Here is a 15,893-nt window from a genome sequence, read left to right as displayed (position 1 = left end):
CAGTTTAAATCTACGGGAAATGTAATGCACACCACTAAATCCCTCAGAAAAGGTTGGCAACCAAACTTCATCATGTGTATGGTTTGATATGTTTGGCAGTAAAGAATATGTAGCTTTAGGCTCGGACCAATCAATGATACATTAAAAACAAAAACCACAACATTTGTAATGAGAGAGTTCTGACAGAGAATGAATGCACCATAACACCATCAATGCCTATTCGTACCCATGCTCTACCAAGGTTTTCCGGCACACAGTTTTTGCACCTACTAACAGTAGCATTGTTGTTATTTACATGTCAAACTATGTGTAGGCAGGTTGCTTAGGATTCAAACCTTCTCAAACAGTCTAGTTCATATCTCTTAGAGGAGGTGCTTCCACAATAACGTGATGTGTACCGCGTACAAGGTAAGACATTGAATGTTTCACCCACCTCAGTAAGACCTCGTCATCACTCTACTCTTTCATGCCTGTTTTAATTCAAATGAAAGCAAGCACTTTTATACTACAAAGACCATCAGGCTTTAACTGAGCTCTTGTCTCTTGTAGTAATGTGGTGCATGCCTGTATTCCTTTAAAACCGTTGTTTAGCAATACATGTCATTGAAAATAATTAACTAATAAAAACGTAATTTTTGGGGTCAGTAGGTGCCCAACACATAACAACAGGTGGCTGTGTGTGGGGACACAGAAGCTCAGATAGATACAGCCTATCTGCATTCCTGATTCTGTAACTGTTTTTAGCTTACCTGTGTAATAATGGACATATATCTCACAAGCCACTTGTGTGCCAAGTGGTCCTAGGTTTCATCAATGCTGTTGCTGAACTACATGGACGGTTCACTACCTCTGTCAAAATAATATGTAGCTTAAAGTTTATATTTGTACTTGTATGTCTTTTGCAAAAAAAGATGCTGACGCACATATATAATTTACTACATTATTAATGGGAGGTTAACAATATGCCTAATTGGAACTGCAATATACAGTAGGTTGCTGCTAGTCAAAATTGTTTGTTGTCAATGAGATTGAGCCCATGTGGCCTCAGGTAATCAAATTAATGCTTTGAGCACTTCATCAGTTGATACCTGTGGTAATGTGAAACTGCAGGCTGTTGATGCCATGATTAGGTCAATAGAATAAACAATGTGCCTTTCATATCAAATCAAATCAAATTGTATTTGTCACATGCGCCAAAAAACAACAGGTGTAGTAGACCTTACCTTGAAATACTTACTTACAAGCCCCTAACCAACAATGGAGTTCAGGGCCCCCTGGAGTTCAGGGCCCCCTAACCAACAATAGAGTTCAGGGCCCCCTGGAGTTCAGGGCCCCCTAACCAACAATGGAGTTCAAGAAAAAGAGTCAAGAAAATATTTATTAAATAAACAAAAGTAAAAAATAAAAAAATAAATAAAATAACAATAACGAGGATATAGACAGGGGGTACCGGTACCGAGTCAATGTGGGGGGTAAAGATTAGTCAAGGTAATTTGTACATGTAGGTAGGGGTAAAGTGACGATGCATAGATAATAAACAGCGAGTAGCAGCAGTGTAAAAACAAAGGGGAGGGGGTGTCAATGTAAAATGTCTGGATGGCCATTTGATTAGCAGTCTTATGGCTTGGGGGTAGAAGCTGTAAAGGAGCCTTTTGGTCCTAGATTTGGTGCTCCGGTAGCGCTTGCTGTGCGGTAGCAGAGAGAACAGTCTATGACTTGGGTGACTGGAGTATTTCACCATTTTTTGAGCCTTCCTCTGACACCGCCTAGTATATAGGTCCTGGATGGCAGGAAGATTGGCCCCAGTGATGTACTGGGCCGTGCGCACTACCCTCTGTAGCTCCTTGCGGTTGGATGCCGAGCAGTTGCCATACCAGGCAGTGATGCAACCAGTCAGGATTTTCTCGATTGGCGCCATCTTACTTATAGTTTTGATGTCTTCAATATTATTCTACAATGTAGAAAATGCTAAAAATAAAGAAAAACCCATGAATGAGTGTGTGTGTCCAAACTTTTGACTGGTACTGTATATATAAGTTGGCTCCATGTAGTTTTACGTATAGGTCTATTGTAAATGTGTATTATTATTGCGTCAGCATCTTTTTTTGCAAAAAGACATACAAGTACAAATATAACTTTAAGCTACATATTATTTTGACAGAGGTAGTGAACCGTCCATTGATCAGCACAGCATTGATGAAACAGGACCACGTTTGGCACACAAGTGGCTCTGAGCTTATGTCATTATTACACAGGTAAGCTAACARTTACAGAAATCAGGAATGCAGATAGGCTGTATCTATCTGAGCTTCTGTGTCCAACACACCACCACCTGTTGTTATGTTGGGCACCTACTGACCCCAAAAATTACGTTTTTATTATTAATTATTTTCAATGACATGTATTGCTAAAACAAMSGTWTAAGGAAATACAGGCATGCACCACATTACTACAAGACAAAACAGCTCAGTTAAGCCTGATGGTCTTGTAAGTATAAAATGCTTGCTTTCATTGAATTAAAACAGCATGAAAAGGTAGAGTGATGAGAGGTCTTACTGAGGTGGGTGAAACATTCAATGCTTTACCTTGTACGCGGTACACATCACGTTATTGTGGAAGCACCTCCTCTAAGAGTATGAACKAGACTGTTTGAGAAGGTTTGAATCCTAAGCAACCTGCCTACACATAGTTTGAAGTACAATACCAACATAGCTACTGTAGTAGGTCAAAACTGTGTGCCGGAAAACCTTGGTAGAGCATGGGTAGAATAGGCATTGTGGTGCTTATGTGAATTTCATTCATTTTTCGGTTTCAGACCAACGCCAACTTCTCACTTAAAATGTTGTTTTTTGTTTTTAATAATACTATGATTGGTCGAGCCTAAAGGTACATATTTTTACTGCAAAATATCAAACCAATACATGATGAAGTTTGGTTGCCAAACCTTTTTCTGGAGGATTTAGTGGTGGCATTAACCATTTCCGTTAGATTTACACTGTCATTGAATCTGGCAAGTCTGGATTTGTTGCCCTCGTTCTTGTGCTTCCAGTTAATATTAAAATCTTTAAGAATATATTACTTTTTGTTTTCATCAGTAGCATGGTCAATACTGTCACATATAACATCCAGGTAAGATACATTTGAACATGTACACACACCCAACTAATTTTGGTGGTTGAAATGGTAAATTAAACTCTAGTCGTAGTATTTCTATATCATGGGCATTAATATAGAGTTGGTTCCCCCTTTGCTGCTWYCACAGCCTCCACTCTTCTGGGAAGACTTTCTACTAGACGYTGGAACATTGCTGMGGGGAATTGCTTCCATTCAGCCACAAGAGCATTAGTGAGGTCGGGCACTGATGTTGGGCRATTACGCCTGGCTYGCAGTCKGCATTCCAATTCATCCCAAAGGTTTTGAGGTCAGGGCTCTGTGCAGGCCAGTCAAGTTCTTCCACACTAATCTCGACAAACCATTCTGTATGGAGCTTGCTTTGAGCATGGGAGAATTGTCATGCTGAAACAAGAAAGGGCCTTCCCCAAACTGTTGCCACAAAGTTGTAAGCACATAATCGTCTAGAATGTAATTGTATGCTGTAGCATTAAGATGTCCCTTCACTGGAACTAAAGGGCCTAGCCCGAACCATGAAAGACAGCCCCAGACCATTGTACCTCCTCYATCAAATGTCACAGTTGGCATTGTGGCAGGTAGCGTTCTCCTGGCATCCGCCAAACCCAGATACCTCTGTCGGACTGCCAGATGGTGAACGCGATTCATCACTCCAGAGAACACATTTCCACTGCTCCAGAGTCCAATGGCGGCGAGCTTTACACCTCTCCAGCCGACGCTTGGCATTGCGCATGGTGATCGTAGGCTTGTGTGCGGCTGCTCGGCCATGGAAACCAATTTCATGAAGCTCCCGACTAACATTTTTCGTGCTGACGTTGCTTCCAGAGGCAGTTTGAAACTCGATAGTGAGTGTTGCAACCGAGGACAGACGATTTTAATGCACTACAAACTTCAGCACTCGGAGGTCCCATTCTGTGAGCTTGTGTGGTCTAACATTTCCCTGCTAAGCCGTTGTTGCTCCTAGACATTTCCACTTCACAATAACGGCACTTATTGACGAATATTGACRAACTGACTTGTTGGAAAGGTGGCATGCTATGACGGTGCCACATTGAAAGTCACTGAGCTCTTCAGTCAGGCCATTCCTTTGCCAATGCTTGTCTATGGAGATGGTATGGCTGTGTGCTTGATTTTATACACCTGTCAGCAACGGGTGTGGCTGAAATAGCCGAATACCCTAAATTGAATGGGTGTCCACATACTTTTGTGTATATATAGAGTATATTGCTGCACCACCACCTCGTCTGTTCCTGTCCGTTCTAAYCGTAGTATGACCACTGATGCTGTCCATCAGTAATAGAATGATCCAGATGGGTTTCTGTGATAGCTAGAACATGCACGTTGTCTTTATGCACCAAGTTACAGACTTCATGGATCTTATTAGGGAGGCTACACACATTTATATGGCTGATATGGGGTCCTTTCTTTGATAATTGCAAATCGACAGAATAAGACATTTTTTGTAGAGGTAGTCACTGTGTTTTTAGTGGAACACTGGATTCAGGACTCATGGTAAACAGGAAATGGCCTGTTAGCCAAGAGTGAGTACATTTTTATGTATCTGAACATCTGGCCATTTATGTACAGTTTGTCCACAACCTGTGCAACTCGGTCGCTCTGGCCCTTTGTTCTCTCATGACAGGATAGAGYACTTTGCGTCTCTTTTATGTTGTGAGGAAAGTGGTCATTCATCCCATAGTTATTCCTTTTAATTCTCTGCCTCTGCTTTTGGCCATTTCCTTCTGTTTGAAATGTTCAAAGAACGCAATAATTGCGTGAGGTCTGCCTCTGAAGGATTTCCCCATTCTGTRCACCCTGGAGAAGGTGATTTTCTCCAACACATCAGAGGGCAGTTTCCGCTTTTCAGTCATAAATTCATTCACACTAGTCTCTGGTTCGATATTGTCTGTCTCAGAAATCCCCCCCCCAAATTTTTTTTGAATGTCTCTCATTCCCTGAGATTGTATATCAAGCAGTGACTCCTTCAGCATTCTGCTCTCCCGATTGTGTCAACAGCATTCCGCATGGTATGCACAGTACCTTTCAAAGATTTATTCTCCTTCTTCAGTTTGTCTATTTCCTTTTGGCTGAACTCTAAACTGGCTGTCAGTTCTGCGATGCTCTGCTGGTTTGTCTGTAGCATCTCCAGTCTCTCCAGGTTTTTGTGGACAGACTTCAGTACGTCCCTGGCACCGTCCTCTGCCTCCAAGCAATGGGTTTACRTTATATCCAGAAAATACATGTCCACAAAATCTTTGCACCAGTCACAGATTGTGGCTTTGGAATACAAAACACAATATATAAGGTAGGGTCTAATTTGACTACATTGTTTGCCGAAAAAATATATAATTGGCTATTCTAAGCACTAAGGTTAAAAGAGTATAGGAACTTTTTTTCCAGAGAAAAGTGATATACTATATTCTTGGTATCTGGAAGTGTGACTTGTCAGATTCAATGAAACACTCATGTTCTATGACTAAGTTCAATTCTACTTCCTGTCACTCATATTCAAATTCTACATCCTGTGGTGTAGAATCCTGTTGTGGTCAATTTCATTTCAACTCATGAGTTTGAATGGGAGTCAATTCCAAAATTCTGAATTGACCCCAACCCTGACTGAGTGGGTGTGTTTGAGCGGATCATCTTTGTCCAGACGTCATTGACGTCACCGCCTTTCAAAGTGTCTTGCATTATGGGGATAAAAATTGACTTGCGGCTGACTATATGCGACTACATAACTTTTTAAAAAATCACGGAGTTTTTTTTATGAGTTGCCTTCAAGTCGCTGCAGTTCCCTTCTCACCAACCGCACCATGCCGTCGTCACAATTTGTCAGTCAATCATTAGGGTGTTTTTGTTTGACCCACGCCAACGTTGCCAAACACGTAACCGAACAGGAAGCAACTTTGCGGGCAATTACAAAGCTACAGGTGGATACAAATTAAAGTGATATTTGAGACCTCTCTCTAACCATGAATTGTACACACGTTTATGTTTTCAGTTTGTGAGTATGTGATATTGGTGTTCTAGAAAAAGTTCATTAAGACATTAACCTCTAAACGAGCCTCTACCCCGGGTCCGGGATCACCCCCCACCCCCCCACACACTGATTAGCATTAGCTAGCATAGCTTCACAAGTAGATAGTAGCATCTAAATATCATTAAATCACAAGTCCAAGACACCAGATGAAAGATACAGATCTTGTGAATAAAGCCACCATTTTCAGATTTTAAAATGTTTTACAGGGAAGACAAAATATGTAAATCTATTAGCTAAACACGTTAGCAAAATACACCACTTTTCTAACTCCATCGTTTCTTACTCCATCAGTGTGCTATCACCAATTCGGCTAAACTAAGATATTGATAGCCACTAACCAAGTAAAAACCTCTTCAAGATGACAGTCTGATGAACTATTCATGGTATAGGATAGTTTTTTTAGAAAAAGTGCATATTTTCAGGTAGAAATCACAGTTCTACATTGCAGCTGCAATCTGAAATAGCGTTGGAAAGCAAGCCGGAATAATTACAGAGACCGAACGTCAAATTACCAAAAAAAATCATCGCTAAAACACTTTCAGAAAAATAGACAGCCTTACAGCAATCGAAAGACACAGATCTTGTGAATCCAGAGAAATATTTCAGATTTTCTAAGTGTTTTACAGCGAAAACACAAATATAGCATTATATGAGCGTACCACATAGCAGAATCACAACCGCATTTACCAGCTGTAATGTTAGCGATCGTAACAACCCAACAAAAGATATATAATTTGGACTAACTTGATATATCTTCATCAGATGACAGACCTGTAACATCATATACACAATGGCATATAGCTTTTGTTCGAAAATGTGGCATATTTAGCAGCATAAATTCGTTGGGCTATACTATGTAATCAACTACAAACATTGCCAGTGTATTCTGGCCGGCGCCATTTTTGGATTAGCGGCCTATTTCTTATAAAAATAACTATTCAGTAAACTTGACTAAAAAAATATAAGTTGGAACAACAATCGAAAGATAAATTAGTTTCTTAATGCAATCGCTATGATTAGATTTTTAAATTAACGTACTAGACATTATAGTGTGCGTTTGCAGCCAGACCAGTGCCTGCAAAAGTAGGACCAGCGCAAACACTATGACATTTTTCCACATAAATTACGTAATAACATCATAAATAGTTTCCTACTTTTGGGACGAGTTGTCCATCAGTATCTTGGGCAATGGGTCTTTTTCTTCAAAAGAATAGTTGCTTTGTTGTAAAACGTCCTCTGTCACCTTTGGAACTAGCTGCTACCATTAGCTATGTCGCACACACATGTCCAAATCCTCAAACTAGATACAAAGGGAATTCAGAAAAATAAGGCACTATACTCGCATTAAACTGATATAAATACGGTTTCAAATAACATCGTTAGATGTTTTCTAACACCTATATTTAATAAATTACAGACGATACAGCTCTGGTCGATAACGTTGAGCGTTCCAAAATTTCATACCTGACTTCTTGCCAGGCGCCATGACGAACGAGACAAAGAAAGGTGACTACTCGTTCCATCCGGCTTTATAACCTCGACAGCTACGTAGACAGACCATTCCACTTCTCATTGGTTTATCTGACATCCAGGGGAAGTGCGGGGTGCAGTTCAATTCCAGCCATAGGATATACACAGGCTTTAAAAACTGAACCCAGATCAGAGGATAAATTCTCAGACCTCGCAAGTCATGTCAGGATTTTTGCTGTAGAGGGAGTTCTGGGTCACCCACAGACATAATTCAAACGGTTTTTAGAAACTAGACAGTGTTTTCAATCCAATATATAGTAAAGGATATGCATATTGTACGATCAAGAATTGAGCAATAGGCCGTTTAAGTTTGGGAGACCAAAAATGCTAATGCGGAACAGGCACCCCATGTTGTGCAAGAAGTTTTAATAAAGACAAATGTTTTATAAACAGTAGTGTAGAGTGGCCCAGCCCCCAAAGTGACTCTTTACACTGTATCCTTTGTGATGTTTTCCAATGCTGCATTATCTCATCAAATGGGCCATCTTGGGTTGTTGGACCACAACACCATAATGTTGTGTTTCCCCAAGTTTGTCTGTACAACTGCTTTTGTCAGCTGAAAAGGTGCTTCACGGACAACTAAGGACAAAACAGCAAACTAAGCTAACATATGTCATTTTTTTAAGATGGTCATATCCAGGATCATTTAACTATTTGATTTTGAGAAAAGGGTTGATAAAATATTGAATTTGGCCTTTACTACGATAGCCCATATAAACGCTCAGGAAATGTTAACTTTTTTTTGACACATTTTTAACCTCTTTTTTGTTGGCACAAAACTACCTCCAAACTTCCGTACATTTTGAAAACCGATACCAGGTTACCTTCAGACGAGTCCTGTGACATTGTGAGGGTCGTAGAGAAACGGAGAACCATCGTGACCATAGAGTGGTCATATTAGTTGTAGCCCAAACGGTTCGGACGCTACAGACAGAAGCACCTCAGCAGTACTGACTTCAGACCAGTCTTTGGATGCTACAGACATTTTCGTGAGAAGACCGATTTCAGATGTCTCATGGTCTGACAAACACGCTTTAGCTCGGCCACCAGATATCTCTAGCTTAAAATACAGATTTTGATGGGGATTTGTTTTATTATGTTACTTAGATTGATGCACGGTCAATAGACTCTAATTAAGGATTTAAAAGTTACTGAATATTAGGTATACTTAGACGGACAACAATTGAAAGTGTGGGTGACATTTTTTATGGTATTTCTAATCTGGCATTGGATGTATACTGTAATGTGAGTGTGTATCTAACCGATACTGAGATTAGGGAAAGGAAGGGGATAGCTAGTCAGTTGTACAACTAAATGCATTCACTGAAATGTGTCTTCCGCATTTAACCCAACCCCTCTGAATCATAGAGGTGGGGAGTTTGTATGCTAAGGGTGTCTATGCTCTTTGTCCTCTCTTTCTCTCTCTATTTACTCAACATGTTTTCAGGGATCTGGGAATATTTGCACACACAATCGCTCTGTTACAGGAACAGACACAGAAACCTGCTGGCTGTGGAAAGCCAAGTCACCATATGGCACCAGGAAGTAGGCTAACATAATAAAGCGACACCAATTCTGACAGGAATGTTAACCTTTTCCTATTGTCTTTTATTACAGTTTTTTCCAACTGCTTACACACCAATAATCTTTTCATGTCACACAATTTTGAAACCTCTTCACTCAAAGTGCAAAAACTACTATTTTCAGCCTTTGACTCAGTTGTCAATTGCATAAAACAATTTTTTCAAAACACTACACAACAATTCTCTACCTAAAACACAAAAATCGAACAGGAAGTGACTTGCTTTCCTTTTCCAAACACAACCAATCAAAATGCTACACTTATTCACCAGGTCACACACACATCCTCACATGTGTAAACACTAATGCTTAACTGATCACATAACCAATCACTGCTTTACTGTAGTATAGCCTATAAATAGGTCAAGGTCAGATTACCTGTTTTGAACAATGGATGCCAACAATGGACAGAGAGCAAGAGGAGTAGGAGGGAGAGGAAGAGGAAGAAGAGGACAGAGGGCAAAGAAAGAAGGAAGGAGAGCCACTCTGATGAGATTATGGCAACACTTGTTGATCATGTGATCAACCACGGTTTGCACATGAGAGAGGCTGGACTGAGAGTCCAGCCCAACTTGAGTCGATTTACAGTGGCGTGCATAATTCGAACCTTCAGAAATGAGAACAGGTATGCAACTATCTAATGACTATTTTAGCATTACAGTAATGTACTGTAAAATACGTATGACTGCATAGTATTGCATAAACATTTGTAACTCTAAGCCAATCCATTTACTGCACTGCATTGAATGAATGAGGTTGGTTATCATGCTGTACTACATTTTTTTGTACATTGTTTACAGTTCCTATGCTGAAATTCTGAATTTGAATTCTGTACAGAGTGGAAAGGCAAAGACATCATGGAGGACGAGGACGCTTGTTTACAGATGTACAAGAGACTGCAATTATAAATATGGTTTTGGCCAACAATGCAATAGGATTCGAGAGATAAGAGAGCATATCTTGAATAATGACACCATATTTAACAACATCAATGCTGTAAGCCTGTCGACCATACAACGCATCCTCCAACGGCACCGAGTGACGATGAAACAACTTTACAAGGTGCCATTTGAGAGAAACTCTGACAGAGTCAAGCATATGCGACATAACTTTGTAGAGGTATGTATGCAACACTACTTCCAGTACTTCAGACATATCATATTTACTCATCTGTATATCCTTTTGTCTGTTACAGAGAGTATTGGAGCTGGATGCCCATGTAATTCGCCATGAATTTATTTATGTGGATGAGGTTGGCTTCAACCAGGCGCCGCGGAAGAAATGTAATAGGACAGAAGGCAATTACCAATGTCCCTGGACAGCGTGTGGGTAATATAACTATGTGTGCTGCCATCACTCAAAACGGGGTCCTCCATCACAATGCCACACTCGGTCCGTACAACACCGGCCATATGCTCACTTTTCTGGATGCAATTTACACAATGCTTGTCCCTGATCCAGATCAGGAGCCTGCTAGATTTGTGGTTTTATGGGACAATGTTAGTTTTCACCGGGCTGTTCTGGTCCAAAACTGGTTTGCCACCCATCCACAATTTGTAGTTTTGTACCTACCCCCATATTCACCTTTTCTAAATCCCATAGAGGAATTCTTCTCAGCCTGGCGCTGGAAAGTGTATGATCGCCAACCCTATGCCCGCATGCCGCTTCTCCAGGCAATGGAGGACGCATGTGGGGACATAGAGGTTGCCTCTGTCCAAGGTTGGATACGCCAAGCTAGGAGATACTTCCCTCGATGTTTGGCAAGAGAAAACGTATCTTGTGATGTGGACGAAGTATTGTGGCCAGACCCAGGCCGGAGAAGAGATGAAGCGTAGCTTAGCACTGGTGACTGCCCCCCCCCCCACCAATTCCTGGACTGCCCCCCTGGGACCCCACACACACAATTGTGTTCTTTACTGTATTCTAAAGAATATACTTTTGATTTACATATGTTTATGGTTTTGTTGTATGCTACTGTATACAACAGTAATGTTTGGCCTAATAAATATTTTCTGTTTCTACATTGCATTGGTGTTTACAGTGTACTTGTTACCCCTCTCAGCAGATTACTTTCACTGTAGAACATTGTATTGAAATGTAGATATAAGCCTATGAAAGACCAAAGAGCTTTAGATTTAGAACAACAGTGTTTACATGATATATCCAAAAATGTACTATTATGAAAGCAGTGTTTGCCATTTGATGCAAATCCTTCATTCTGACATGTGTTTATGCCATTTTGAATGCAGTGTTACATTTTGAAGGAGATGTGAGGCATTTTGCATTTTGTGTGTGCAGTTTTGGGAATTGTGTGTAGAGTTTTGAAAAAAGGAGACAGTTTTGAAAACGTGCGTAAGCAGTTGGAAAAAACTGTAATACATTYTATTTGGAATATAAACTAAGGAAGAATTATACAAATTATGGAATAATTACCATTAGAGTCAAGGGACCAAGAGACCGCTGTCAGAAATCACTATCATAAAATGTAATTGTGTASTTTGCTATAGGTCTAGGGGGATCACAATGTAAGGCTTTTTGCTCTGTGTGTGCGTGCGGGCATTTTTCTCAAACCAACATAACTAGTTTCCCCTCCCTGTTTTTTGTGTGAAATACACCTGTATTCAAACCATTATATGACACTTCCTGTCTTGTTCCACCAATTCGGTGCCTTTTGAGAAGTGTAACAAAAAAATTATAATAATACATTATTTTACTTAATTTGAACATGTTTAACTTCATAAAAATATGTTTTCTCATCTCAATTTTTTTTTAAATTACTTTACTTATATTAAGTGCCAAATAAAGTAACAGGATTGACCGTGACAAGGTTGATTATGTTCATCCTAAATCAGCAAATAAATCCCCCTGTGACAGGGAGAATGGACACCAGGAAGTGGCAATTTAATTGCTTCACCAAAAAATGTAATTTGTCAAACATTTCAAGCCTGTATATCTATAATAACAGGGTTGACGTGTTACTGTATGCATGACCCACTCAGTTTTTATCCACACTATGATTTTTACTTTCAGATGGTGAATGTTTCTTTTGAAATCTTTAATAATAGTATCACCATATTAAAATGAGAGTTCAGTTTCACATAAAAGATTTGACCTTAAAATGAGGGACAGACTTAAATGAATCGCTAATCCACATTAAATAAATTATAATCTTCAGAAATGACTTTGTCTAAAGCCACAAAATAACCAGAACTTTACCAATGATGGTAAAAACTTGAATAATGTGCGGTTAAGTGCGTTAAAAATATTCCCAGAAGTCAAGACGGTGCAAGGAGGGACATGGCAAATGCAGAATTTTGGCACTTTAGCAAGTCTATTTCATTTACAAAAGGCACTCTTACACAAAAGCACCTCGTCGTGGAACGACCCACCTATACCAGCCTGTACCTCAAATATACAGTGTAAATCCAGTCAGAAGACATGATTCAGCATACTTTCCCCCAACATTTAGAGGGCATTATTTCTTCTGAAAGGAGCAGGCAAGGCCAGGGTAATTATCATTGTCCTTATGTTCCTTTAAGGAACAGTCAAGAGGGAGTCAGATTACAGGTGAAACCCTCCCCTCTGGCTGCCTCCTCCCTCCCTTCTCTTCTCWCATCTCTCCTGCTTCTCCTCCCTCCTCCTCCTCYTCCATCCATCCCCTTCTCTYAGTASCCTCTATGGGCAGGTCATTGTTTTTGTGAAGAGCTTGAAACACCTGCTCTACCATACTGAGACATCATCACCAGGTGACTGGTCCCTTCCTTCTCTCCTGCCTACCCTGTGGTATAAAGGATCTCTGATTATGTGGCAGCATCACTTAGCTACATCACACCCCCACACACAGAGCGAGAAAGAGAGAGCGAGAGAGGAGTTACAAGGAAGAACACTGAACACAAAGAACCACAAAGAAGCTCCAGATTTGGAACAGAATCTTCTGTCTTTGATTAGAATCTCAGCTTGACTGAATCCTCTGTTAGTTCTAGAATTTGTGCACTGGATTCTGGAAGTTGAGAATCTCAGCAGGTTCTAAGAACTTCTTAGTTAAGTCACATCCTCGTTCCACCAGGAAGGGCAGGTGTTGGAGAGAGCCAGCCCAGGGAGCTAGCATGTCGATGGGCATGGAGATCGTGGGAATTGCCCTGGGCGTCATAGGATTCATCCTGGGCATCGTGGTCTGTGCTTTGCCCTTGTGGAAGGTGACAGCCTATATCGGAGCTAACATTATCACATCCCAGACCATATGGGAGGGCCTATGGATGAACTGTGTGACTCAGAGCACGGGGCAGATGCAGTGTAAGGTCTACGACTCCCTCCTGGCCTTGCCCCAGGACCTGCAGGCCGCCAGAGCCATGACAATCATCGCAATCATCCTGGGGATTCTAGGGGTGATGGTCTCCATCGTCGGAGCCAAGTGCACCAACTGCATCGATGATGAACCCKCCAAAGCTAAAGTCATGATCATCTCCGGAATCTTCTTCATCCTGGCCGGGATCCTCGTCCTCATCCCTGTCTCCTGGTCGGCCAGCACCATCATCCAAGACTTCTACAACCCTCTTCTGATCAACGCACAGAAGAGGGAGCTGGGGGCCTCTCTCTACATTGGCTGGGGGGCCGCAGCCCTGCTACTGATCGGAGGGGCCATGCTGTGCAGCTCCTGCCCCCCCAGGGAGGAGAAGAGGTACAAGCCCCCCGGCATGGCCTACTCCGCCCCTCGCAGCGGGGGYGCAGCGGGATACGACAGGAAGGACTATGTCTGAGAGAGACTTCTTCACCTGCCTGATTGAATGGAAGGAAATTGAAGGAAAAGAAGAGGAGAGGTATCGCTATCCTGAACATTAGCGTGTTTGTTTGCTGTCTGACACAAAAACTAGGAGAGGAATCTCCTAGAAAGACTCCAACATGAAGAAATGTGTGCTTTAAAGTTACTTCTTGGCTTTTCCTCCCCTGCGCATTTCTATTTAGCTTCGTTGTTCAGCTTTATAGTGTGCAGGCTTGTGTGASGTATGGTAGAGGCTGTCAGACCGAGATACTGTACATATAATCCCAAATGGCTGGGTTGACAACTGTTAATTATTTCACAATAGTTTCAATTATAGTTTTTATTCATTAATTTCAAACTTGAGATGACAAACCAAAGCCCTTTTGTTTCAGCACCGTACTGTAAATGAAAACTTGAAGGGTCTTGGTTTWCAAGTACTTGAGAAAAAAGCTATAGTTACACAGTACGTGGGCTCATATTTGTAGTGCAGTACTGAGGGCCTTATTGTGTCTGTAGTTTTCTGTTSGCAAGGTAAGATTTTGTTACACTGAAACTTTTAGTTAAAATGTTGCACTGTGTATCACTGACACGGAGGAGTAACTAGCTCTCGCTTTTTTTTTTACATGGATTTGATCATGTGATTCAGTGTGTGTGTGTGTGTRTGCMYGCGCSCGCGTGTGTCTTTTGAATGTATTTGACTATGAGAGATTCTGCTAGGTCCATGATACAGCTCAGGTCCCATTATCATAGATATCTTCCTCTTCACAGTTTCACTGTATTTAGGTCAATGTGTGTACATTTTTGGTAAAATAAGATTTGTTTTGTACAAACAATCATATATTACATAGCTTTTTAATATCATGCATGCTTTGTGTTCAGATCTTTTTCTCTGAAATATTATGATACTGTATCTGTACTATCACTTGTAAAGGAATACTATTCCATTTGTATAGTTGTGCTGTGTGTAAAACCATGATTCTAATAGGAGATGGACAGTAAATCAGGATCATTGTATGTAGTGATGAGATAGCCTTGAAAATGTTCATTTTGTCTTTCGTGTCATAAGTAATCCTTGKTTCCTGCCTGTGCTGGGTAAAGATATGAGGGAGTCATGACCCTTTCCTTAGGACCATCTGGCAGAACGCCCAGAACATGTTCTATRAATTAAGATAGGAGATGGCGCCAGTCACATGCTGGAATCAATCCAATGAATCATGTTTATGTTGGTTTTTATGTGGCCGTATATAAGTCACTATGTATAGAGCTCACTTCAGACTGATAATTTCTGCATCCAACTGACTGACCTCTCCAGCTTGCTGACAATAAAGAGTGATTCGTGTAATATTGACTTCAAGTGTATCGCGTTTCAGGTAAAACCCAGATGCAGACAGTGTCGAAGTAAAAGTTTATTACTAGTACAGGGGCAGGCAAAATGACAGGTCAAGGGGCAGGCAGAGGTCAATAATCCAGATAGGGTGCAAAAGGTCCAGAACAGCAGGCAGTCTAAGGGTCAGTGTAGGCAGGGGTCAATAATCCTGTGTGGTGTGGCAAGGTACAGAATGGCAGGCAGGCTCAGGGTCAGTGTAGGCAGGGGTCAATAATCCATTGTGGTGTGGCAAGGTACAGAACGGCAGGCAGGCTCAGGGTCAGGGTCAGGGTAGGCAGAATGGTCAAAACTGGGAAAAACTAGAAAACAGGAACTTGAACAGACAGGAGCAAGGGGRAAAACTCTGGTAGGTTTCACKAAACAAAATGAACTGGCAACAGACAAACAGACAACACAGGTATAAACACACTGGGGATAATGGGGAAGATTGGCGACACMTGGATGGGTGTGGAGACAAGCACAAACAC

General features: G+C 41.1%; 1 protein-coding gene across 1 annotated transcript; it reads left to right on the top strand.

Annotated features, from left to right (window-relative positions):
* Positions 1-13,006: 13,006 nt before the first annotated feature.
* Positions 13,007-15,321, top strand: LOC111950803 (claudin-4-like). The gene has a single exon (XM_023968704.2). The coding sequence runs from the start codon at positions 13,387-13,389 to the stop codon at positions 14,035-14,037; it is 651 nt and encodes a 216-aa protein (XP_023824472.1). The 5' UTR covers positions 13,007-13,386; the 3' UTR covers positions 14,038-15,321.
* The last annotated feature ends 572 nt before the right edge of the window (positions 15,322-15,893 follow it).

This window comes from Salvelinus sp. IW2-2015, linkage group LG23 (genome assembly GCF_002910315.2).
Source record: "Salvelinus sp. IW2-2015 linkage group LG23, ASM291031v2, whole genome shotgun sequence".
Taxonomy (NCBI): Eukaryota; Metazoa; Chordata; class Actinopteri; order Salmoniformes; family Salmonidae; genus Salvelinus; species Salvelinus sp. IW2-2015.
This window is presented reverse-complemented; position numbering and strand designations above follow the sequence as displayed.